We start from the raw sequence: 26,802 nt of genomic DNA, 5'->3' as shown, positions 1-26,802 counted from the left end.
ATTCAAAACAGCTGAAGGGATGCAGCTTGCCTCCATCTGTTCTATAGTATTTACACTCCAAAATATGTGGTCACTTCTATAAAACAAAGGTAATGAGGACTGTATCCTATACTCAATTTGTTTTCTCAGCTTCTATCTTATATAAAAGAAACCTTGACTTCAATAATAAACTAAAAGGCACTCACACACTACCCCCAGTATTTTGGGATCACACATAGATAAGGATTATGTCATTATGACATAACGTTCAGGGAACTGTATACAGGCTCTTTTATTTAAAAAAAATGCAATATAGGAGAAACGTAATAACCGTTACAGATAGTCCTTGACTTACAACCATCAGTGACTGTTCAGTTACAACAGCACTGAAAAAAGTAACTTATGACCGATTTTCACTTATGTCCATGGCAGCATCCCTATGATCACATGATCAGAATTCATCTGCTTGACAACTGGCATGTATTTTTGACAACTGCACTGTCCCGGGGTCATGTGATCACCCTTTGTAATCTTCCCAGCTGGCTTCTGAGAAGCAAATTCAATGGGGGAAAGCAGATTCATTTAACAACCAAATGATTCACTTAACAACTATGTTGATTCACTTAACAACTGTGGCGAAAAAGGTTGTAAAATGTGGCACAACTCCCTTAAACAACTGTCTTGCTTAGCAATGGAAATTTTGGGCTCCATTGCGGTTGTAAGTCAAGGACTATCTGCAATCCTCTCAAATGAGAGAAGGATTAACCATTATTTAGGCTTCACCATAACCCAAATTTACAGCATAGCCATCTGTATTTGAAGGCCGACTGCTTCCTCTCAATTTATCTTCCAATGCGGGAAAATTTATTCTTCTTTCTGGTTATAGCACTCTCCTCCCTCACCCATGATAGTCACAACTTTGCATACCATACTAAGCAGCTTTTCTGATCTGCTATTCAGAAGTCCGAAGAAATAATAAAGACCAGGGATAAAGACTCAAGACTACCACACATTTCTATTCACAAGGAAAAAAACTCCAGTCCATCTTTTTATTTTTTTGAAAAATTTCTGACATTACAGAACTAAACTGAAATGTATTAATTCCACTCTTACATTTCATGACATAACAGAAAAACTTCATGAGCCAAGAAAGGGGAAGAAGCTTAAACTAAAATATGAATCAGCATTTTAACAGCTGAACAGAGAAAAGGAATTAAAATGCTGCAATTAAAAAAAATCATGAATGGATGGGTAAAGCATGTAGAACTGAAAATTTACAAACTAGTTAAAACCTGGAATTGCTGACTGCTCAAAAACTACACAGATGGATCATGGGGATGAACGGCAGAAACGGGTAATGAGTGAGGTGGTGGCATTGTCCTAGCTGCTTCCCATTCCACCAGTCTCCGAAGAAAGCCTAAGATGAAAACAAAAGTTAAAGTCTTTTAACAAACATAGACAAACAGCCAGATTTTGACACAAGTCCGAATTCCGCATTATAACATGACTTTTTTCAACCATAAAAAGTATATTGTTCATAGAAAAGTTGTATTTGGCATATGGTACTTCTAAAACTAATTTTTCAGGGGCAAATACCCCATATACTAATTAATACAGAAGCAGCTATAAACACAAACAACAATCTTGAACACCTTGTAGTCACTTAAATATCCAAAAGGAAAGTCAGTCAAGCTTTACTGCAGCTTTTGTATTCATCCCCGTATCAAGCATGGCTTCCAGTAGTCTTAAATATTCAGCACTTTCTGCATGTGTGCATACTAGCCAAAACAATGACCAGAATTCAGGTTCACCAGAATTGTCTCTAGTACTTTGCTTTTATTAGCTTATGCAAACATATAGCCATTAAACTGTGACTAGGTTGCCCATTTTTTAGTTCATTTTTATCCTGCCTTTATTTTTATAAATAAATCAAGGCAGCAAACATACCCAATACTCCCTACTCTCCCACAATCCTGCAAGGGGACTTCAGCTGAGGGAGAGTGACTGGCCCAGTGTCACCCAGCCGATTTTCATGCCTAAACTGGGATTAGAACTCATGGTCTCCTGGTTAGTGCCTGTAATGCTTGGTTAGGTATGTTCGTGTATTTAGGCAAGATCAGATTTAACAAGTCAAATCATTAAAAGCTATCAGAAATGGTTTTGATTTAAAAGATAAATTAATTCTTCGCCAACCTCAATTTTCAAATTGTTAAATATAATTCATATAACTTTTACAGCTGCCTGATGCTTACAGCAAAAGTGGTTTTATTCTGTCTGTAAAAATATTTAAAAATGTAAAATTATTCTAAATTGATCTTTGCTTGTAAAAATCAGAAACCCCTAAATGGAGGGATGGAGATGGAGATATATATATATACCTATATCTATATCTATCTCTCTATACCGTTTCCCCAAAAATAAGACATCCCCTGATAATAAGCCTAATTGGGCTTTTGAGCGCCTGGCAATAAGGCCAAGCGCTTATTTCAGGATAAGAACAGATTTTACTAATAAAGTTATATTAAAAGAACCTTGAATGTCCATATAACTATTTTATTAAAAAAAAATTAGTTTTCAACCACTTGAAATCTTGAGGTGTGTATATTTAAGCAGAAGCCATGCTATACAAACTTACCTTTTAGGAAGGAGGCTCTCTAACGTAGACTAACTGATTGACTCACTGACAAGTTGCACCCAAATCAATAGGACAAGGGTTAGGCAACACAAGTGGGTAAGGCTCAGCTGAATGGGTCTTTGCCACAAATCAGGCCAGAATGGGGTAGAAGTGTGATAAAATTAGACCCTGTATATACTACTGAATAACTGAAAGTTCCCAGTCCTTTATTAACAGAATGACCCAAGGCAGTTTTCTCTGGAGTAACAGTTAAGACTTCTTGGTAGTTGAGATTCATGCATTTGAAGGATGCCAAGGTTGGGGAAGGCTGATTTGGCCATATAAAAGGACAAAAAGTAGAATTCCAAGTAAGACCCACTGAAACAAGGGCAAAGAATGGCTCATGCTAACTACTGGTAAATACAGGAAGAGGTTTGAGTACATCTAAGTAGTTCACCGTCATTTTTGTGTTATTTTTACAGAGCAGCCTTCCTAAGATGATTTATGGAAGCAGAACTTCCTGAAGTCCCAATTGGCATAGTCAACGGGAAAGTTTATCTCACAAAATTAAAGTGGGTCACATTTCAGCAAAGCTTGTTTACACTTCTTTACCCACCCCAAAATTTGAGCAAAGCTTGTTTACCCTTCCTTACCCACCCCAAATATATTCTAGCAAACACTGGAAATTTCTTTATTCTCTTTTCTAAAAAGTTAACTACTCACTGCATACCCACATTAGTGGATTATGCATTAATATAGCTTGCCTTTTTTTAAATCACATTGATAAGAGCAATCACTTATTCTTGATTCCTATATTACAAAGGACTGGGGACAAGGGTGGGTTTTGCTATGGTGTGTTGAAAAGCAGCATCTCCTCTTTGTTTGTATGTTCTGTATTGTATGTCAAATATAGAACAGATCATTATGTGTGAACTTGAAATATTGAAAAATGAATCTCAAATAGCCTCTGCTACTTGGCCCTCATTGTGTAGCTGAGAGTATGATTCCACGTACCAAAAAGTTGAGACAAATGCAAATCAAATTTACAAATCCAATGATAGATCACTGCTATGAACAAATCATAGCCCAGGAATAACAGATTATAGAAATTAAGACTCTATAGGTAATCATGTTACTTGAAATTTCTGTGAAATAGGCAACTTTGGGAGCGTAACCCAAACCCAGAAAAAAGACCTGCTACTAATTTTTCCCCACTATCAATGAAGTCAACTGTTTTAAAATCTATAATTTTTGCACATTCATAATACATTCAAAGTGTGCCTGCCTTAATATAATTTGACAGAGGAACATTATTTTCCTGCTGCATCATAAAACTAATAGTGTTAAAGATTGGAAAAATTATAAAGGTGGATGTGGATGCAATCTTCCATTTTTTTTAAAAAAATGAAGGCAAATGCAGAATTTTTTTTAGAAGTCAAGTACTGAAATCCACTTCCCAATACTATGAGTTTGATATGGTTATTACTGAGAACTAGTGTTTGTGCAATATAACAAATAGCTTCTGGACAACATATCACCACCTTACTGGTCACAAAATCAGTCTCTACAAGACACTATAAAACAGACGGCCAATCCATAAGCTTGGTTAAGAGTGGACAATTTTTACTTGATGTGATTACACTACAGCAGAACAGATTTTTTTTTAAAAAAGTTACAATTGTGAAAGTCAAACTGCAGAAACAATTACTAAAAAAGACTCCTACTATTAAAGAAAAAAAAGATTTGACATAACTGCGTAAGTCAGCCAGTTAATGGCCATCCCAACCCTCATAATAGGATCAGATCAGACCCTCCACATCCCTGAATGCAAAGTCCAAAATTATGTAGCCCCATAATCTAATTGCCATTTCAAACTTGTTCCAATTTTAATACAAAAGATAAGCACACAATTCTTATCGATTTTAACAATTACCTTTTCTTATTCAGTGTTACCTCAACACTTTGAAAATTAATAAACATTCTTTTTTTTTCTTTTTTTTGAAAAAACTGCAATGTTCATGCGGCAATCCCAGGCTAAAAATCAAGTGATTCTGATTCAGATGGGAAAATAACATGAGCACCATGATAAACACTGGAGCTCTGCTTTTTATTACATTATCCTATTTGTCTGACTTCTGTTTCCAAAAAGCCCTTACTGGTGGAAACAGGTGACTTACCTGGTCTTTAAAACTAAAAGTTTGCTGGGAGAAGAGAAGCCAACTGGCTAGCTTTGGCAGAAGACTTTCTTTCAAGACAAACTACATGGTCTAAGGAGCATCTTTTAAAAGACATTACACACAAGCTAATATTTTCATCATCAATAATGAGATTTTTAAACTATAGCTCGGGGCTACTCATCTATCAACTTGAGGATTAGATCTTTTATTTCATTTTTATTTTATAACATGTGACAAAAGAAAGCTGGATTTCCACTATTTAAAGCTGTTTATACACTGTGCTTGTTGATCCAATTCTCTTATCTCCTTAGTGATAACATAGCCCTAGAAGTAGAGAAAGCCAGGTATCTGAGGCACTTGCGTTTTTCAGAGACCCTCAGCAATCTCTACAAAAGTATAGGACATACTGTATGCGCAAAGAAATGTATCGTATTTCTACCAAACAGGTGAATGTATAAACATGCTAGCTAGGAATTCTCATGGACAAGCCATAGTCTAAATGGAAACACAGTGTAAAAGGCCTTCAACTGAAGGCCCTGCCTTCAGTTGGCAATTTCACTATTGTATACTGAATGGTTACAGCTTCCCAAGAATAGAGCTTAAACATTTCATTACACTCCAGGAAAGCCTTCTCTAATATGAGATATATTTTCTGTTAACTTTTCCATCAACCCCAAGGCAACACAGCAGCAGGCAGGGATGACTGAAATTTTGGTCCCAAACACTGGGGGTGGCGGGGCTATCAGGCTGAGGAAAACTATTCTAGGACAATAATTGACAACTATTTAAAGACTTTTAGCCTGGGTGTGCAATGCGATATCCACCAGTTTGCAGTTATATAGTCTGAATCCAATTCAGGCACATCTGTGCACATTCTCACTGTGATAGCTTTATTACAAGACAGACATTGAGACATGTTTGACCAAAGTAGCCTCTTTGCAACAGCTTAAACCAAGGTATCACAAAATGAATAGTTTTATTAACAAATTCTAGAATCCCATACCCCGCCAACCCTTGCCCACCCACCTTACTTCATGTAACAATGCAAACAAAATCTACTAAAGCAACAGCTACAAGCTATATAATCAAGATTACTACTGGACTCCAAAACTGATTAATACACTTGCTCAATTGTCTTTGACCTAGTGGAGATCGGCAGCAAAAAGAAACTCCATTCTAAAGAATCACAAGCTCATTTCTGTTTTTGAAGTTTAAAAAAAAAATCTCTTCCAAGTCTCCTCTACAGGATTTCCCCATTGCTGAAAAACAATCTGCTGTTCCTCTAAGGCCACAAGCAGACTCTCAGTAGGGAGAGAATCTCTGTTTTTCCGTTTTCAGTTTGTTAGTAACACATGGCACAGCTGAGGTGGTGGAGGCACCCTTAGCAGCAGACACAACATTTAGAGCCAGGAGAGGGACGGGTTTCATGCCAAGCAGACTGGAGACACAGGGGGCGGTCGGAAGAGGGTTGGGGAGGCTGGAGGGTGCGTCGGAGACCCCTGCTGTCGCAAGCGAGGGGGTGGTGGTGGAGGAGGAAGAAGAAGAAGGGGTGGAGGGTTGAGAGAGGTTGATGCTGAGGTGGTCGGGGATCGTGACGGAGGCTGCCTGGGAGGAGGGTTTAGCGCTTTCTAAACTGTAACAGAGGAAAAAAGGAACAAAAATACGGGTGGGTGGATGGGAACACCACACAAAAAGCACAGGACACAAAACAGCTTAAATAGCATGAACCTAGTCTGGAAAGGTTTGGAAATAGCATAGCCAGAAGAAAGATGGGATGGGGAGAGAATGCTGGCTGCCAGGGAATCTCAACATTCTCTAGTTGTACCAAGGTCCATTTATAGCCCCCCAAAACATTGCCCACTGGGTCCCAGCTATAATCCCATTACGAGTAATTCCAATTTACATTGACTTCAGAAGTGGCCATTTTGTTATTTAATACAGAACTACATACCACCCTTTGAAATTACAGAAAACTATTAAAACAATGTGGTCAGTGTTTATTCGCAAAAGTTCTTCCAGCATTCTTTTCTTTGCCTTCCCAACTGCTATTTCAGATTTAATACAGACTGCAGTATTTAAATGTCTCTTGGAAGTAGCAAAACCAACATTAACACTGTGCTGAGTTCTATGAAATGGTACTATACCAACCAGGAAGTCTTAACTGAACTCCAGGAATCCAGAGTTTCCTCCATATTAATCAATGAAAGAAAATAACTTATTTTTGAGAGGCCATTTAAAACAATGGATTTCATAAAATCAAACTCCAGAGGTAGGGCTTATTTTATTTTTGTCAGAAATAGTTCAATGAATTGTAGGCTGATCTGACGTTTTTAACCATCTTACTCATTTAGGTCTTAAAGCAACTTGTGCTTGCCTAGAAAACAGGATTCACAATTTTAATTTCATCCAGAATTGCTTATGCTCTGATGTGTTTTTTCATTTACTGTACATACAGAATTCATTCTCTACTGATAAACTGAGACACTTCATCGTTTAAGAGAGGCAATGTTTTGAGAGTACCCAGATAATAAATAGGCAATGGTAGTGATTATTGTTTTGTTTTCATTGAGATGCTTCAGCATTGGCTATTGATTCTCCTATTGAAGCTCAAGTTCACACACACACAAAAAAAACCCCACATTATCTACCAAAAACATGAAGGCATGTGCAAACATTCCAAGCTTGAATATTCAGAGCTCAGAACAGCAACTGGCCGTTTTGTGTTCAAACAAAACATCCAGCATGTTTTAGTTTTATCCCAAACTTAGGGAAAACTGGAGCACTTCATTCCCTGTTGGTTTTGAATATTCCGATGCCCTGAAATAGGGCTTGGATTTAGAAGATTTTAAATGGGATTTAGCTAATAAAGCAGCAGGCAAAATTGCCATCCTTGTGACTGGTGACAGTTGGTTGAAGAAAGGAAACAGCACAACTGCTACCTATCTAATTGGCAGTTTTACAGATAGTCCTCGCTTAACGACCATTTGAAATTGTGGCAGTCATAGAATGGATGCTTTACTGCCTTAGTGACCTAAAACATCCAAGGCTGTCATAAATGGTTGTGCGTTCCTCACAGTCATGTAACTACATGTTGGGTGATTGCATTGTTCAGCAGTCACATGAGTGGAATTTGCAATACTTTTTTGCTGGTTTCTGAAAATGCCCAAATAAATGGGTTTCTTGACTGCTACAAAAGTAGCCAGCAAATTACTTCGTGTCATGTGGGTGCCTCAACTTATAACTGCAATGACATACGACTGTAATTCTGAGCTCAATTACGGTGGTAAATCGAGGACTACTTGTACTGTTGTTTTAAATCTTTTGCTATGGGTCAAGGTTATCTTAAATTATAATGGAATATGTACTTGCGCAGTGTCTATCCATTATGCGTTTATTTTATTTTACAGGAAGTTTGCCAAAACACCAATGTGTGTATATTTATCAGAAATTGTGTTGCTAGGCTATTGAGTATTCAGGATAAAAAAAAGCTCCAACAGAAAATCTGTTGCTGCTAATAAGCTGTTTATGGGCTATGCTAAAGTCAATCCACTGAGTCAGTCCTTGAGCAAGAAAATTTTTAATTCTAAATGTATCTGAACTAATCTCCTTGGCTACTTTCTTTTGCAGATTGGATGATGGAAAAAAAAAATCAGCAGACTATTGCCTGCCTACTTTTATTGTTTTAGAATGAAAAATGGAGCAAATCCTTGCTACTAATCTCTTGCTATATAAATCTCCAGAGGTTGGCAGTCTCTTGAAACTAACAGAACAATGCTTTGAGTAAGTTATGCTCTACACGAGGAACGATTTTTTTTATTTTGCTTTCTGCAGTTAAATGATAGTTATTCTGCTTGATATAGCTAGACTAATACTTTCTTATACATCTCGGAATGTAGATTAGGAGAGGGGATTGGCTTTTTTCCTGCTGCTTAATGCATAGAATGGTTCATCCCTATTGCTTAATACCAGATCAGCCAAAACTAATAAAATTTTAATAAAAAGATTGAGCATCTCAAAATAAGACAAAATTTATAGGGCAACTGTAAGAATAGTACAATGTGGGTCATAATTATGTAAGTGGCGCTTTGTTTCTAGTTATGTGCCAGATGATACTTCTTTTTAGGCACTTTGTATGCCAAAACATTCCAAGTCCTTGAGTTCGGTCTGAAGCCATTATTATCCCTCTTTGATTGCACAGCAGCCATTTGCAAGTGTCATTAAGCCACTTACAAAACATATTTTTGCAGTTGCTACCATCACCATCACCATCACCATCACCATCACCACCACATTACATTACATTACAGTTCTGGCATCAATTTAATTGGGGAGAGCACGAGAGCCTTTAATGAGAAGAATTTTAGAAGGTTTTCATAGCAATGAGTGAAAAAAATATTCACTCCAATGGTGGAGCCTATGTTAACATTTAGCTACTGAATTGAAACAAGAGTTTCCTGGGCATCCCAAAATGGCCACTTCTGTTCAAAGACATTTGAGACTTTTGCGTAGTTTTAAAAATGTCAGCAACTTCACATCTGGAATATACCTGTTTCTTATTCTCTAGCAGCCCTGAAACTAAACTATAGATTCTTAACATTAGAGCTTATTTTCTTACAATGTATACTTTAGTCATAGCATAGATGGCAAGTAAGAATGTCAGGACATAGAATACCAGCTTTTTGGGTCTGGACTTTTAATTATTGAAGACATTACTTTCTGTTAAGCCGATAATTTGGATTTTGGGCGCGAGATCATGTGGTAAAGGCTACTTGCCAGTTGGGGGATTGTAAGGACAGAGCCCCAGAAGCTGCCACTGCTTGCTGCAGAGCCCCACTGCAGCCCATTACTGAAGTTCACTGCAAGCAAAAGCAAATATGGAGAAAAAGAACTGCAGGAGCAGTGGCAGTGACCAAAGTCATATTCCTGGGGCAGAACTACCCTACCTTTTCCTCGATAAACTGCATACTGTTTATCATTTAGGAATCCAACTAAGCACTTTTTTAAAAAAATGTAGTACTTAGCAATTCCAAGTCTCAATTTCTGTCCTCTACCTACAAGAGCTCCAATACCTTCCCAATCTCAACCCATACATCTGCGAAGATGAGGTAGCTCCTGTGCATCAAACACCAGTTTTGCACTATTTCTGCACAAGAGTGGGGGAAGGGGGGGGGAATTGGGAACTTTTAGTCTTTTTAAAAGGTTTTTTAAAAGTATACATTTCTTTTACCATCTGAGGCATGCATTAATAAGCAGTATAATAAAAACTTACCTGACATTAATTAGATATTGAGCCAGGCTGATGCTGGCTGCAGATCCAGTTATAGTAACCTGCCTGTCAGTAGATCCTTCCACTGGATTGGCAATTTTGATCTGCGCCCCAGACATCTGGCGAATCTCATTGATCTTGGCGCCTTGACGCCCAATGATACAGCCAATCAGCTAAGAAAAAGTAAACAAAGTCTTAATCAAATTGCAATCTGAAATGTCAAAAATATGTTTTTGTACTGTTGGTTTCTTTTCAGACTTGGATGAGGCTGATGTCTAGAAACTATGCAAATGCTGTTTTCTATCAGGAAGCTTCACTATTGTTAAAAAACATTTTCTTAAATTGTTTTCCAATTGGCATATTAAGCATACGTGAATTCAAATGAACAAAATTGTCCTGTAGTGTTAACCTAGTTAGACAAACAACTTTGTTATCTTTTGCACAGTATTCCTATATTACCAAAGAATCATAACTTTCCTTAGAAAAGCAGTTTAAAACCTATAATTGTCATTTCACTCTTGGTAGAACAAGAGCAAATGCTATCAATTTTATATTTGTTTTGTACCATTATATGCTCTATAATGTAAAGTAAAATTAAGGCAATTGGGGGAAAAGTCCACCTTCTACTATATTGGGCTATGTATCAATATTATTCATGGGTAAAGCATCTCCTTTATAAAAAAAAGTCACTACAAGAGGAACAAGGCAAAACATAAATGTATTGGGGCTTAAAGCAAGTCTTTTGGATTCAAAGCAATACATACTCAATTTCAACATTTGCTGTTTAAATCAACCTAATGGCACTCCAGAATGTTAATAGTCAAACTAGGTCTGCAAGGTAACAGCGTGGCATTTGGTGCTCATAATCAATATTCTTTTGAAAGGTTGGCAGCTGCATTAATTTTGAAATGTGTAATAGTTCTCAAAATTTTTGTATGCTAAAGGCTTCTTCTCAGAAGGCCAGCATAATACCCTTCAAACTAATCATTAATCCACGTTTTAATTTGTAAAGAATTTTCTTTATTCTAAATTGCAATGTTTGTTTTAAAAGACTACAAAGAGAAAATGTAATTGTTCCTTTCCTTTTCAGTTACAGAATCGTAATCTAAGACGTACTTTAGACTCCTAGATGCTTTGGTGTCATTGTTCATGTACAGGTAGCCCTCTACCATTCCTATATGAGTCAAAAAGAAGGCTGAGAAAATATCTACAGACTCCTCACATCCTGGACATAAATTGTTTCTACCCTCAAAATGATGCTTTAGGGCACTACACACTAGAACAACTAGACACAAGGGGAGTTTTTTCCCAAATGCCATCACTCTGCTAAACAACTAATTCCCACAACACTGTCCAACTATTTACTAAGACTGTATTACTATTATTCTTCTCATCCTTCCTATTACCTATCTCCTCCCACTGATGACTATAACCATGTTGCCTGTATTTTTACGATTTATATTGTTCTGTTTGTTTCCTAGTATGATTTGATTGCTTATTAGTAACCTATGACTATCATTAAGTGTTGTACTTTATGATTCTTGATGAACGTATCTTTTCTTTTATGTACACTGAGATCATATGCACTAAAGACAAATTCCTTGTGAGTCCAATCACGCTTGGCCAATAAAGAATTCAATTCAATTCTTTAGAGACTGAAATCACAATGGTACTGAAAAATTGAGTTCTAACCAGTGCTCATATTTACGACTATCATAGCATCAACACAATTACATAATCAAAATTAAGTTGCTTGGCAACCAGCAGGTATTTACAATGGTTGCAGAATCCTGGAGTCATAGGATTGCCATTTGCAACTTTTCCAGCCAGCTTCCAACAAGCAAAGTCAATGAGGAAGCCATTCACTTAACCATTGCAATGATTCATTTAACAACCGTGGCAAAAAAAGTTGTAAAATTGAGCATGACTCAGCAATGGATATTCTGATCCAATTGTGGCTGTAAGTCAAGGACGTGTAATTTAAGTGCCTTCTTCCCATCTCTTAACTATTCCCTAAACTTAAAATAGAACAGCTATCTAGATTAGAGCACAATCGTAATTTCCTTGAAATGGAATTCCTGAAACAGTATCTCAAGACAATCCAGAATAGAGTGCTTTATCTCAAGTGCCATGTTTGAAAAACACTTACATCATTTGGAATGGTGAGTTCATGAGAAGTAGTCTGAGCTGATGCATCCAAACCTGCTAATATAGAGAAGAGATCAAAACAAGTTAAGTTGAGACAATCAGCACAGTACAAAACTGAAATGCCAGAGCAATCAGGCTATCATTTGCTGCTGAAAAAATTACAATCTTGAAGTGTTCAAGCAGAAGATGAACAAAATGTTAAGCTTAAGCCCCCCCCCCCCTCTTTTTGGTAAACTCTCTGATTATAAGAGACAAGAATGAATGTTTGTGTTTGGCTAGAGCAAACCGAAGTAGTAATACCGTCTCTTATGAACAAACAATGAAAAAACCAATTATCCTTTATATAATACTTTCCAACAAGTTGTAATAAACACAGACCCAAAGCAAACACTCATATTCATCAGTATACATTTCAGTTGTACATAAAGTAATTGCTGCCTCATGGTACAACACTCTCAAGAGACTTCTTACTTCCTCTGATATCTACCCATCTGATAAGAACAGGAAGAGGGCTTCTTTGGGACCTGACCGCTGACCTGGGACTATTGTCCCCAGGGCCCATGGGTGTAAGCCTTTCGCATCACGGAATCCCTTCTCTGGAACACCATACTCCAGATATCAGAATGCTGCTAGGATTCTGGAAGGCCATTAAGTTCTGCCTTTTTCAAAGGGACTGGCGAATGATCCATGGTGGCACCTTCTGAGTGGCTGCTATTGATTATCTTGGTGCTGTATTTTTTTTTTTTTTGTGGTCTGTTGTTATTCATTTTATCTTGTTATTGTGGTTTTTACTTTATATAATGGACAGAGGCTGTATCTCAGTTGCTTTAGATTGGAACTGCACAGAAGCCTGAGCAAATAAATAGATAGCAGTACCATCTGTACTGTTCAAGAGGCTTGTGTGTAATGCCATTTTTATGTTTTATCAACCCAATATAGCTATTGTGTGGACATTTGTAGCTGCCCTGCTATCTTCACTAGCAAATAGCTCATGAAAAGAGAATAGACTTATTCATTCTATTATCTGCTCTCCAATATAGGTTCCAGCACACCATATTTTACAGAAGGAAAAAAGAGTATCAAATATGATTTTGCACCTATATCATGTGCTGTAGGCTTTCCCCCCTGCACTATAATGCAGTTAGCAGAATTTGGTAACTGGGAAAGACTCCCCTACCGTTATGAACATACACAACAGAGTAACTAGTTTTTTTTTCAGTCATTACCCCAATAGCCTTTCACATCTGGAGAGCTGGATTCAACGCCTGTCAAAATACAAGGGACAGTAAGTGTGGTGGTCCTAGCCGAAGTCCTATCAGACTTTCAGCAACAAGGCAAACTTTTATACAACTTGGTACAACTATTTCTACCATAGTAATTGGAAGGCAAGATGCAACTGGCATTGTTATTGAAAGGACCAAAGGAGGAAGCAGCATCAACATTCTCTTTAAAATCAACACAATGTTTTTGTTCTTGAGGATAGTAACAAGTCACCTGTCTTTCAAGATTGGTACCTGTGGATCCTTTGTTTTTTAAGTGAAAAAATGAGCTTAAGGCAATCGTCTTAAAAGGCCAAGTGGAGATTCTTGGACTGCTAGCTTATATAATAAAGAACAACATTTTCATACCACTGAATCCAGTGTTGCCATGAGACATTGGAAAGTGTGACTGTTGCATTGCCAACTGATGCAGCTTGGTCAGCTAGAAAGAGAGAGAGAGAAAGGTGGATGTTAGGAATTTTGCAGACTTACTTGTTCAGCACAGTTTAAAGAAAAACAGTCCCTGCAAGCTGAGCATGAGGTGCTGCCCCCTTGGGATAGGGGAGTTCAGGAGGAAAACTGGATTGAGGAGCAAGCGCTTCCCTGAGCAGAGATGGGTACAGACAGTAGAAAAGCACCAAATGGGGTGTGAAGCCAACACCCATCTCAAAAACCCCTGGCTCAACAGAAGGCATCTGCAGTGAATTGTGACAAACACCAGGAGACAAAGCACAAACAGGCAAAATAACACAGAGACTGATTTGCAGTGGTGCTTGGGACCACACCATGCAGGACTCTGTCAAGCATTTGGAGGGGAGAGGTATATCATGAGTGACCAGAATGGAGTCAGATGCTCTCCCCAATCTTCAAAACAGTGCAAATTTCTATAACTCTTGGTCTTAAGACTCACTCATCCCAGCCCCACCCTTTCTTGCTCTAAAGCATGCTATATGAGCAGAGATCAATTCCTATGTGCCCTTCCATGAGAAGTACTACAACTATCTCACACACCAGAAGGTATTAGTAAAGAAGGACAGTGAGGGGAAAAAATTCCTTTCACATCAAGTGAAGACAGCTAATGGTTTTATTATTAGCAGAAAATGTGCCAAGAAAAGGCATCCCAAGCAAAAGCCCGTCACCTTATAACGACACCTGTAGTGACTACATGATGTGCTGGCCATCATGTTTTAGAGATGAAAGCTCAAGTCTCTGAGGCTAGCTTCCCCTCCACCACGGGAAGTGCACTACACCCAATGCCCTAAGCCATTTACCAAGAACCACAATGACAGTATACCATGGAGTTTTGTTTTGTTTGTTTGGGGGATCTGATATCAAATTGTGGGACAGGGACTGGAACTTGGATAGAATGCCAAGTTTTGCTGGGCAAGTGTGTGTCACAGGACACAGAAAAAGGAGGAGAGATTTAAGGTTGATTACATAAAGAACTGCTGAACGAAATTTGAGGCTCGTTTTAGGTTGGCTTGTAGTTTCAAATTAAAACAGACTTCTAAAGTGGCTTGTTGAGAAAGCATGGAGAAATTTTGAAGGGAGAAGTGGGTGATTTCAAGACAAGAAGTGTAAACAAAACTTACATCTGGCTGTGGAATGGCATACTGTCCTTGAATGGTATAGGCCTACAAAAAGGAGGAAAACAGTCCTATTAAAAACCATTGGACAGCCACCCAGTGACAGATAAGAGTTCAACTAGCCAGGAAGCCAGAAAGCTGAGGGGAGAATTGTTGGTGGGGAGCCTGAAAGCAGGTCTCTTAAAGGGGCTCCTTGTATTAGCTAGGTGTATATAGTGTTTGAAGGGAAAGTGTTCCCCACCACAAAAATGATTAGTATTAACAGCTGGTTGTTGGTGAAGATTTGTTGTTTAGCAGAGGACTGGATTGTGCTACAAGCCCTCCTGCTCTACACATTCTGCATTCTTGACTCAAAGGGAAGATTAATTACTTCCTATACCTCCAACTGTTTTAACAGCTAAGAAGAACCAGCTGGGGGTTCGTCCCCATCCCATCCTCTTTAAAATTTTATAGTGGACTACTACAGTCAGGCACTGGATGGCAGAAATACATCTGGAAGAATAAGGAGAAAGCAGCAGCCAGCCAAACACGATGATTCTAGGAATAACCCTACTGAAGAAATCCAGCAAGGCAGTCACTGTAGGGGACTTGCTTAACACTAAGTGAAGCTTTGGAAGAACTTATCTCTCACTGGTAGGGCATGGGGAGAAATAAGGCCCTGGTTGGAACTGGCCAAGCAGTTGCCACCTGCAGGTCTGCCTACTGGCCTGCCAGGTACTGTTTGGTGGCCTTAATCCAGTTCCCAATGAACAGGAGTTCACAGCACAAGCCGCCACCACCAATCTTGCCACCCTTGTTGGCAGTCTCAAAGAGGCCAAGGATTGAATGGGCCATGGAGACTGAACTCCCCTCTCACCTCTTGAGGTGGTCCCTCCAGGTCAGAGTTGAGGCACATTGATGGGGCGGTGTGGGGGTAGCTTGCACTGCCGCTGCTGTACCTGTCCTGTGGATAAATAGAGGACTTCAGTCTCCAGGGCTGTCAATCCGAAACCTTTCGCTAACACCAAAGTCACATAAAACTTATTCTGATCAAGGGTTAATCTGTACTAGGCAAATGCTGGCTTACTCTTACTCAGTAGCAAAGACAATGTGAGATTTCCCTGAGTGCAAACCCCAACTACCTTCAGCTTCAGGGACAGGGGGACTGCATGAATACAAAGTGTCTTATTCTAATGGCATTAATGGGACTACTCTGCCACAAGATCAATTTCTAGGATGCAAGTGACCTACTTCAAATATCTTAGGTAACCTCCCAAGTGCCTTTGCACTGTCAATTAATTGCTTAGCAAGCTATCAAGAGCTTCTGGAAGGTAGGTAATATGAATGGGGCAAGGAAGAGGAAGGGATTGAGGCAAGAACAAGATCACGACAGCACCTTTCCCCCAGCAAGTTATCCCAATGTAAGTAGCGTATGAATGTATAAAGCACTGGGTACATTGCAGCCAGGCCTGTCCAGCTGCTGCCTCTACATTTCTGCTGCTGACTGAAATCTATTTCCCAGTGCCATCACTGCTTATCTTGACAATCTCAGGCTGGCTTAGTCCACTTGACCCAATCCATCTCTGAAGCACCTGAAAATTAATGCAGCCCTTTTCAAAAAAAATAACCTTAAAGGTGGGCCTTGAGGCACTGTGCTCAAAAGCAGTTGAATGACTATATGTTCCAACTCCACATACTCAAGAGCCTGCCTTGGACACATAGTTCTGAAAGACCCGCTTTTCCGAAGTGCATGCTTCAACCTCAAACCAAATCTATCTAAAATGATTGTGAGGATCTTCAAGTCCAGCTAAAATATCTGAGCACTCGCAGTCCACCAAGTGAATGTCACTGAAAATGCTTAACTAGTTATAGGATTCCAGCCAGCTGAGAGACTGAAGTCATGCACTGGCCATAACAATTTATCAGAAAATTAACATATTTGTGCCTCATATTCCTGTGTGCTTGAAGCAGAATAAAATAATTGTACCCCAAATCATTTATTTTTAAACTAGCCACAGGCACTTCTTCATATATAATTAAAAAGAAAGTGGCACTCATTTCCTTTTAAAAGGATGAAAAAGGTTAAAAAAGAAGTAATTCCCAGATACTCCCGAATTTGTGCTCAAAGGTTCAGTGGCATCAACCAGCAACTTCTTGCTTTCTCAGCCCTCTAGAACCCAACTCTCCCAATGTTCACCCGTCTCAATTCAGCCCCTGCTGCTTTTTGAACTATGGTTCTGCAGAATTAATAGTCTATTTAATAATCACTAATTTGAATGCTGACTCAAAATTGAGGGGCCAGATAAAAAGAGATTGCAAACATTCTTATGCTTGGAGTGGATTATAAATGCCAACAAAATCCTGCAAACCACAGTGCTGACTACATTAATTTCCCAAAGAGACCAGAGTTTTGTGAACATTTGAGAGCAGCCTCCAGAGAACAAAACCAAAGCAGCAGAGATAGCACTGTGCTGGCCAGATGGGCAGCACAGGTGATAAGCATGCAGAGTAGTTTGATGTGTGCTGGCAGTGTTGAAGCTTGGTAGGCTACTGCTGTTTTGCCCTCACCCATGCCCAACAAGAGGAATGGCCTTACCTGACCGCCTGCAAAGATGACAGGAGAACTGGATGGCTTGGGTCGATAGGGGATGGTGACACCCTTTGGGGGAGACTAGATCACAAAAAGTCAAAGGGAAAACATGGTTAATCAATAGGGACTTCTTAGAGACATTGAGTATCTGCCAGAATACTTAAATAACAGGCTGAACTACATAATTAACTGATCTATCTATGGCTTCCACAATTCTTTGATTTGTCTCTGAATAGTAGTCACATCAGTATTCTGCAAAAGAAAAAAATACTCTTGCTGCCCAAAGGCAGTTTCCTTGTGGCATGAGTTCTCAGGCAAGAGTCACCTCCTTCAACAGATACAAGTATAAAAACAGAAATGCTATAGCTTAAAACAGGACAACTAGGAAATCTAGAAGCAAATAAAGTATTTCTACAAAATGAAGACAAATGTCATAGAACTGTGACGATAAGAAAATATTTTACTGAGAAACACAGAACTGATTTTTTTTTTCATCTTCCCCTGGAAATATGTGCAAATAATTGAAGAGACAGTTCAACTTTCTGGCTAATCAAGACAATAAACCAATCAAAATGGTCTTTTAACAATTGTGACTCTTTGAAAAATCCTTTAAATGACATTTCAAGCACCATTTACACGAATCACCCTGCTACTAGAAAAGAGGTATATGCGTTCTCCTTCGTAATTCAGCTGACAGCATGGGAATCTTTTATTAGCTGCTCAAAATAAAAAAAATCAACTGGCCACTAGGCAATGACCCTGTCCTCTTTGCTCTTCTTCTGTCATCTACTTTCTATGTGTAAGTGTTAAGCCTTTATAAAAATAAAGATTACCTCCAGCATGACCACACAGATCTGTTTAACACACTCGATGATGGACTGTGGAATCCCAGCAATGGTGATTGCTCTTTCGGTAGAGTTGGGTAACATGTCTCCTGCCACTTGGACCTGCGCCCCTGTGCTCTTAAGATTAAAAATAAAAAAATCAGGTATTTTGCTTCATGATTTATATAGTTTATACCTTCCCACCCCCACCCCCCAAAGATAGTAATTAGTATTATTAGGAAAGATACAAATTTATTGGAAGCTATTGTTACAGAAAAAGATAATTGCAGAATAATTCCAGTATAATACTCAGAGTCCTCTTTTTTAAATTGTTTTCACTTTTGGTTATAGAATAACCTTGTAAATATTATTCCAGGATGACTCTAAAAGAGTAATTAAAGTAAGTTATTAATTCCCACTTTTTTTTTTTTTTTTGCACTAATATTTTTGACATACAATAGTGTTGAACTGACATTTGGCAGCTGTAGATTTTAACCTGATGTTAAGCAAGGATGATTGCAATGTGATATACTACACAAATACTGTAGTCAAAATAATTTAACAAAGATCAACATCAACTGTTGTGGGCAAGGTTATTTCTAGGCTTAAATTCAACTTCAAAAAGATGTTCAAAAATAGAAAACCATGCACATTCATAACTTTTCTAGAATGGTAGGAAAAAACTAATTTACTACAGTTAGAGGTAAATTGCCCAATTCTAAAGCAAAACAATTTTCCTGCTTTTCAAGGGGCAATATCTACAGCTCTTAGGATCAAGTCTTTTACATTTTTAACCAGGGCAACACCTGATAAAATGTAATTGCCAATGTAATTACATCAAATGATTCGGTAGTTCTATATGCTTCAATCCACACAGCCATGTACTTAATTTCTTTAATGGAAGGGGTTATCCAAATGATGTTGGTCATCCAAGATGTCATGAGTAAAGTAGTGGGGTGCAGTGAATGTCAGCATAATAACTCTTCTGTTAAGGTATTATTTTATTTGACACCAACTTATTACTAGAGATAAAAAAGTGGAGAATGAGAAGAGTAGCTTTCCAAAAAGTACGTATTGAGCTTGGTTTCAGCCATCCTCTATTGTCAGTTTCATGAGCACTAAATATAAATGGCTGTACTGTACAGTATTAAACAGAATGGTGCAGAGTCAATGGAAAACATTCATGTTTACTGCATTTGGCAAAAGATGAAATAATGAGCGTATTTCTTTCCACAGTAAACTATCTCACAATCCTAGCAGAATTGAGTACCCACCTCTCTTATCTCTTTGATTTTGCATCCTCCTTTCCCAATAAGAGAACCACATTGGCTGGCAGGTACCACGAGTCTCAAAGTAACAGGAGGCCTGCTAGAAGCTGTACTATTAGTCATTGAGCTGCTGATGTCCTAAAAAAAGAGGTTAACAAACTTCAAATAAGCAAGGTTTCAACTGGAGACTGTGTTGAAGCCCTTTGCAACTCCCGTTTCAAAAAGCTAAACTCTCCTGCATCATGTCCTCAGTAGATTACTAGCAATGTTCCTAACAAGGAAAATTCTAATGAGGTAAATACATACTCGTGGGCCATCTTAAGAAATTTCTCCCATATTTTTCCTTACAATAATGTAAGAATACAAAATATCTTCCAACATGTATAGAATTAAGTTCTTATTCAGCATATTACAAACAAATTATTTTTATTTCACATACTGTAACAGGGAAAACACTCAATTTGAAAATACATCAGTTCTAAAACAGGCTAAAGTCTTCCTATCCGTCTCAGCTATCAGACACAAAACCCTGCTTACAGTGCTAGTATTTTTATCTGTGAAACTTCAGTCACTGTATAGATACCTGCATTATCTTAAAAACCTAAACTCAATAGTTGCAGTTTTCTGCTAAGGAAGCTAAAATTTCCATGCCAAGAACAGTAATATATATATATTTTACTACTCAAAAACAAGGGCTGAAGCTTTGAAGAGGTAATAGAGCAAGCAGAAAAGGCTGTTTCAGGTTATAAAAGTTTATTGAAATTGTATATTTAGATGCTGACTTTCAAGTTAAGAAGCCTGTTTTAGCGTACCAAATTTCAAACATTCAAATGAATATCCCTTTAATATTTGCTTTCCACTGAAGGTTACTCTTTTTTAGTTTGAAATTTTAAACTATATTCCTATGCTTTATTATTTGGTAGACCAAGGGCATGATATTGAAGCAGCAGGGTCATTGAAGTCAGCCAACTGAAGTTAAGAAAATGACTTCACAAAGCTGCTAATTTTAGGAGCAACTCAAAACTGTTTTGCTAGAGTATTTATTCTGATACAAAAAAAAAAAATGTTGTGTTTTAGAACTGACTTTCTTCCAGGCTTGCTTTTGAAATTATATCCAACGTGAAGATGGAAAAAAAAAAAAAAAGCTATCTGACAAAATGTTCACATCTGCTATTTCAGTGGAAAAAGGCACTGCAGGACTATAGCAGACTGTTCTTTAATTTCCAGCCTGTAAAAATACGATATTGTACAGATTTAAGAGGAAACAAAGGCAAATGCTTGCTCCATTTCTCCTAACATCAGAAGAAACTGAGAGACACCTGATTTATTACTACTGTTATTCTGAGGCAAATCCACTCTGTACCAAGCATGCACAATTTGTAGATGGGAAAGGGACACACTGACCAAGTAAAAACTATTATAGGATACAAAGAAGTACGTGGCACACTAATTGGCTACAGCAAAGCAGCAGCAGTACTGGAGAGGCCTAGAAGTGCTAAGCAGCACATCTCCTTCAGCAGCAAATTTATTGACTTAAAAAAAAAATACCAGCAGACATATAAGGCTACTGGCCATATGATGTGCAAGCCTGCTCTATACTCCCAAGGCAGCTCAGGCAGAAGCATCAACTGAAATTTTCAAAGGTTAAAAAGAACTATTGCTATTTTTGTCTATTTATTGAGACCAAAGCTGTTTATATGACAGAATTGAGAAAATTCTCTCAAGTGACTATAATTTCACAGAGCCGGTTTGGTGGAGTAGAGTAGGGTAGGGTAGAGTTGAGCAAAATAACAGAGTTGGAAGGACCTTGGGGGTCTTCTAGTCCAACCCCCTGCTCAGGCAGGAAACCCTATACCATTTCAGACAAGTAGGAGTTAAGGTGCTGCCTTAAGGTGCTGATTTCTAGGCTTCCCATAAGCATAGAAGATAACTAGGTGACTTTCTGTTGCTCTCTTAGCACAACTCACTTCACAGGGTTGTTGTGAGGAAAAACATACTGCCAGAATATTAGCTATGATTGCTGCCTCTTGTCATTTATATATAATGTATAGTATGTATAGATGTATGTGGCAGGATAAAAATGTAATAAATTGAAAAGCTATAATACAGATTTGTTACATTTCTGATTTCTGCAAGTAGAAACAACACTTTGAAAAACAATTGTAGCCATTCTTTGAAACATATCTCTATATTGTATCAAAGCTGCCCAGAGATTTTTTAAGAATTCATGGGACTGTGTGGGGAAACTAATTAATTTTTCCCCCTTTGAGTATATTGTAGGATGAGACCCATTAGTCTATCGTAGGATCAGGAAAGTCCAATAACATTTTCTCCAGATAACAAGTTTTGTCAAAGTAAACTCTACACCTTATGAAACGAGCTGCAGCTCACAGAAGTGTATATCTGCTAATAAAATTTGTTAGTCAGAAAGGTGTGATCAGACTGAGGCTTCCCCTCCCCCCCCTTGAATAATACCACCATCTTATAATGGGAATCTGCTTATCTTAGTATCCTAGTTCATTATTTTTGAATAAGAAACAAAATACTATTTACTTCATAAAAATGTGGGTTCTAAGAAAAAAAAAATTATCTCCAACTTTAAACCTTCTCAAAACAGTTTCAATTCATGCTCATTACCCCAAATGCCTTTCATGGTCATATCCTCAACCCATCAAGGATCATCTAATTAAATTCACACACCTCTTCCAGTTTATCAATAATCATAGCAAAAGCTTTGAAGATGGCATTAGTGGGTCCAGCAAGAGTGATAATCCGTTCTGGGCAGTTCCCTTCTGAGATGTTAATCCGTGCACCACTCTAAAAAGAAAAAAATTGAATTGCTAGACAATAATGCACCACTTCTTAGGACTGCACTAAGATTTCTGGGATTTCTTTTTAAGTAAGCATGCTAATGTTTGGACTGTAGCCTCCTTGTGAGTTTCACCTCTGATCCGCTTCACCATTTTTCCCATAAAGTTCTCTACTCCAAATTTATCTGGAAACAACATCCAGTTAAAACAAAACAGGTGTAATACAAGAACAACATAATTACTAATGTTTAGTTAAGAAGGCCCATATTGCCCTATTTATCAAGTCCATTTTGTTTTCCTTTTATCCTTTGAAACATACCTCTTCACGCATCTTCTTTACAGACTCTCCTTTCTATGCAGATGGGGAAAAAAGAAAAAAGCTTGTCAAAACTATTATTGTTACACAAATGTGTGTAAGAAAATACTAATTAAATTATGTCACATACCTTCCCAATGATGCTTCCAACCTCCTGAAATAGCAAACATGAAAAGTTAATATTTTTCAATAATTTAACAAATGTCCAAATCCATAAGTTCCCAAACATTATGCTTATAAGTCCGACATTTTTCGAACAAAAAATATATATATTTATTTTTACAATTAACAAGAGGGACTTAAGTTCAATTTGATAATCTCAAAGCTCTGATTGAAATAATTGTACTGGAAGAGGATTTAAATCAGCATTTTGAAGATATACTTAATCAAGTTAAATTCTAGTTTCCCTTCTTGGGGGTTAAGAGAACAATATAAGACATGCCAAGAGCAAGCAGATGTTTTAATCTGATCAGACAACTGGATTTTCCAAGGCATTTACTGTGACCTAGTTTTATGCCAAGACAAAGAACATGGAAAGCTGCAATTACCTTCCCATGCATAAGTAGGCGAATAGTAAGTGTGACATTTAAACCTCCTTCAATTACGCCGGTGTCCATCTTGAGTTGTGTTCACTTAGGTCAGGCTTAGTCAGTGGTCAAATCTTTGGTCGCTGGGAGAAAAAAAACCGCACTGTAATAGAAAAATACCATCTCATCACCCACCAGTTCATTGGAACCATTTCCACTCTGTCTTTAACAGTATTATTTGAAAACATCAATTTTTTAAATATAACTTAACAAAAAGTACACCAAGGGATGTAGGGTTTTCTCCCCTTTTAAACTGTAACTTTGCTATAACTCTGAGCAAAGAAAAATAATAAATTACAGTCCTTTACTGTTTGCAATGGAAGAGAAATATTAAAATTATTTTAAAAGGAAAGAAAAAGATGCAAATTTATTTGTATTCATTTTAATCCCATCTGGACATTAGCTTGGTTGAGTATGCAATGTCTGTGGCTCATTGGAATCCTTTGAAATTAATGCCTGGATTGCATTGCCTTTCCTGTTCACATTAGCTTGGTTGTGGATACTCTGTATGTTAGGGCTGTCAAATTTGCAGCCTGCAGACCAGATGCGTCACATGCTGGCCCTACCCCGCCCAATTTAGTGAAGAAGTCCCCATACCTCATGTGACACCGTGAAGACGCGAGTTTGACACCCCTGCTATATGTCTTAGCATTGTGTACTTGCAGTAACATCAGTTTGACAGGAGAGAATGGACCAAAGTAATCCCTACACCAACAGATTCCCAGGTGCTTTCTCTTAAGAGTTGATAGTCTAAAATAAATTTCCATCTCCTATGTTTATTCATAAAATATTCAGGTACTTGGAAAATTAAATGTTCATGTTTACCAGAAATATGGATTATAGTTTGGTGTTTGAAATACTCAAATCATGAAGTAAATAGATCCCCCTTGAACAATTTGATTTTCTATTTGACCCCAGGCCCCCCTTTCCCAATTTTGCTAGGATAGAGATCAATTGTCATTTTCAGATCCACAACAAACCAGTTTCTCCATTAATTCCTAGTTCTTCTGGCAATTTCTGCATTAAGAATATTGAAATAAAACTATTTAAATCTGACAGTGTACAGCCTGGTTGACCAACTGTACCAGTATGCAACACTTAAGTCACCTTTTATATTATATCCAATTTTAAGCACCAAGAACCTCAATCCTGAATCTAATAACTTCTGAGCATGTGCAATATGCTTTTCTTATGCTACTCACTCAACACTACAGGAAGCTACAACACATGCAGTTTTTTAATTAATGAATGACAAAAATTACTTGTTCATTAAGATATGTATCAGTATTAAAGAGTCAGTTTGGTGTATTTGGTGTATTATTAAGGCATCAGGTGAGAAACTGGGAGACAGTTCTAGTCACACACCTTAGCACAAAATACAGCTGGGTGACTTTGGGCCAATCATTCACTCTCAGCCCTAGAAAAGCAGGCAAAAGCAAATCACTTCTGAAAAACCTTGCCAAGAAAACTGCAGGGACTAGTGCAAGCAGTCGCCAGGAGTCCACATTGACTTGAAGGCACCAAAAAAATAAAAATAAAAAATCAGTATTAAGAATATAGGACAGACATCAGAAATTGCTTTTTATTGTCAAGAATTAAAAATTGGATTAAGTATTTTTTTTTTTGCTTACAGCATAGATAAAAATATACCATGTATAGAATAAAAGACCATGATTTCGCTTTATCTGCCACATTTCAGGCAAGTCTCTATATTTTTAAAAGGGTGTTATGCAACACTCCCCCAAATCCTTATTTGTGTCATTCACAAGGATTTTTATCTACATCAACAATTTAACACATTGGATTAATAAATCTGATGCCCATAAAAAGAAAGTCTGTTTTGCTTGTTTACAATTGTATTTTTAAAAAAACCTCACCCATAAGAATTTAATCTCCCAACTATTTTTTATTATTTTCCAATCATTGTTAAAAGTTTCTATCGAGAGGATTTTCTTTTTCTAAAAGATCTGGCTTCCCTCTCAAATGTTTCGCCGAGGGGGTGGGAGACAGATACAAGTGGCAAAATTTGAGTATACAGCCCAATTATACATATATTTCAGCCTATTCCACATTAGGTATTTACCAATCTCTATTTTTTTTTTTAAAAAAAGTATGCTAAATACTCCTAAATGTGCCCAGTGTCGGGGAGGAAAAGGAAGCAACAACCTCATTTATTTTTAATCTAAACCTTACTCGGGTTTTTAAACGAAACAAAACAAAAAAAATCCTTGAGGCAAAGTTCTTATACTGTGTCGACTTTTCCTCCCCAAACGACCTGAGAAGGCTTAAAAAGAGAATCGCAGTTAAACGTTGAAGAGGGCGCTGTATCGCTGGCGGGAGGTGCTTTGAAATTACACAAGACGCAACTCGGCGGCGGCGGCGGCGGCTCCCTTCCCCGCCAGCTCCAAGAGATCCGCCCGCCAGCGGGGCCGCCTCCATTCTCCCGACTCCACACAGCCGAAGCGCGTTATAGCGTCAGCCTCGCCCTCCCACCCCACCCCCCTCCAACGCATAAACCCCGCCCCTCCCTTTCCCCCCTCTCTCCCTCCCTCCCTCCCTTTCCCCCTCCCTCCGACCGTCCCTCGCGCGGCCCGGGCCTAAATCCCGCCCAATGTGACGCAGCAACAGCGCGCGCCCCCCCCCACCGGCCCTGTGCGGCCTCCCCAGTTAGCGCCCCCCCCCCGCAAACACGCAGAGCGCTGATCGCGCGGGCCCCGCTCAGATACGCAGGTGGCAAGACGAACGCGGCCGCCCCTCCCCTCCCCCCGCGCCTCTCTCTCTCTCACACACACACACACGCACGCACTCGGGCCGGATTAGGCCCCAGTAGGCCGCGCGCGCATCCCCCAGCTTCCTTAGTGACCTGGCCGGGTTGGGGAAAGAGGACTGGCGGAAAAGTGAAACTACTCGAGGCCGAGGATTGGGAAGGGGTGGGGGTGGTGGGGGTAAATAGTAATCCAGGGTTAGTAGGAAAGCTTACCTGGCGGGATAGCTGGCCAGGCCAGGCCTCGCACGTCCGCTCGCTCTCTCGCTTACTGACTCGCTCGGGCGGGGGGGGAGGGGATGGGACGGGGGAGCGGGAGGAGGGAGGGCGGGTGGTGCGTGGGTCTCCGGGGCGGGCGGAGGGAGCGGGACAGGGGGAGGGGAGGAGGAGGAGAGAGCCGGGGTGGGCGGGTGGGATGGCGGCGGCGGGAGGAGGGCAAGGGCAGCGGGAAGGGGCTGCGGCAGCTGCTCTTGCGGCGGCGGCCTCGGCGGGTCTGGGAGGGGGAGCAGGAGAGCGGGGCGATTTCAACCCCGCCTTGACCCGGAAATAATAAGATCCCTCCCCCGTGCGGACCTCTTGCGCGCTAGAACGAGAGAGAGGGGTGGGCCAGCGCGGCTCTGCCAATTGCCGTTGTA

At 39.0% G+C, this 26,802-nt stretch overlaps 1 protein-coding gene across 16 annotated transcripts; it reads right to left on the bottom strand.

Moving 5' to 3' along the window:
• Positions 1–991: 991 nt before the first annotated feature.
• Positions 992–26,651, bottom strand: PCBP2 (poly(rC) binding protein 2). 16 transcript variants are annotated; one of them, XM_070937921.1, is made up of 16 exons: positions 26,384–26,552; positions 24,769–24,913; positions 23,365–23,506; positions 22,947–22,970; positions 22,820–22,852; positions 22,391–22,507; positions 19,697–19,828; positions 18,432–18,560; positions 17,605–17,679; positions 15,886–15,972; positions 15,036–15,077; positions 13,813–13,885; positions 13,411–13,449; positions 12,186–12,241; positions 10,040–10,209; positions 992–1,396 (listed from the first exon to the last, which is right to left on the bottom strand). In XM_070937921.1, the coding sequence occupies exons 3-16, from the start codon at positions 23,431–23,433 to the stop codon at positions 1,360–1,362; spliced, it is 1,083 nt and encodes a 360-aa protein (XP_070794022.1). In that variant the 5' UTR covers positions 23,434–23,506; positions 24,769–24,913; positions 26,384–26,552; the 3' UTR covers positions 992–1,359. The 16 variants fall into 16 exon arrangements, with proteins under 16 accessions (XP_070794022.1, XP_070794023.1, XP_070794020.1 ...); XM_070937922.1 differs by lacking the exon at positions 24,769–24,913 and having other exon boundaries at positions 12,186–12,238; positions 26,384–26,553; XM_070937919.1 differs by lacking the exon at positions 24,769–24,913.
• Positions 26,652–26,802: the final 151 nt, after the last annotated feature.

Source organism: Pituophis catenifer, unplaced genomic scaffold, assembly GCF_029215685.1.
Source record: "Pituophis catenifer annectens isolate HBS135680 unplaced genomic scaffold, rPitCat1.0.hap2 SCAF_2, whole genome shotgun sequence".
NCBI classification, from domain to species: Eukaryota; Metazoa; Chordata; class Lepidosauria; order Squamata; family Colubridae; genus Pituophis; species Pituophis catenifer.
This window is presented reverse-complemented; position numbering and strand designations above follow the sequence as displayed.

Coding starts and splice junctions, on each gene's coding strand:
- PCBP2 (XM_070937935.1), bottom strand. CDS start 23,433: ATGGACACCGGCGTAATTGAAGGAGGTTTAAATGTCACACTTACTATT. Junction 18,561..19,696: donor AAATCAAAGAGATAAGAGAG/GTGGGTACTCAA, acceptor TTTAATCTTAAG/AGCACAGGGGCGCAGGTCCA. Junction 12,242..13,410: donor AGATGTGAAAGGCTATTGGG/GTAATGACTGAA, acceptor TCTCTATATTAG/CAGGTTTGGATGCATCAGCT.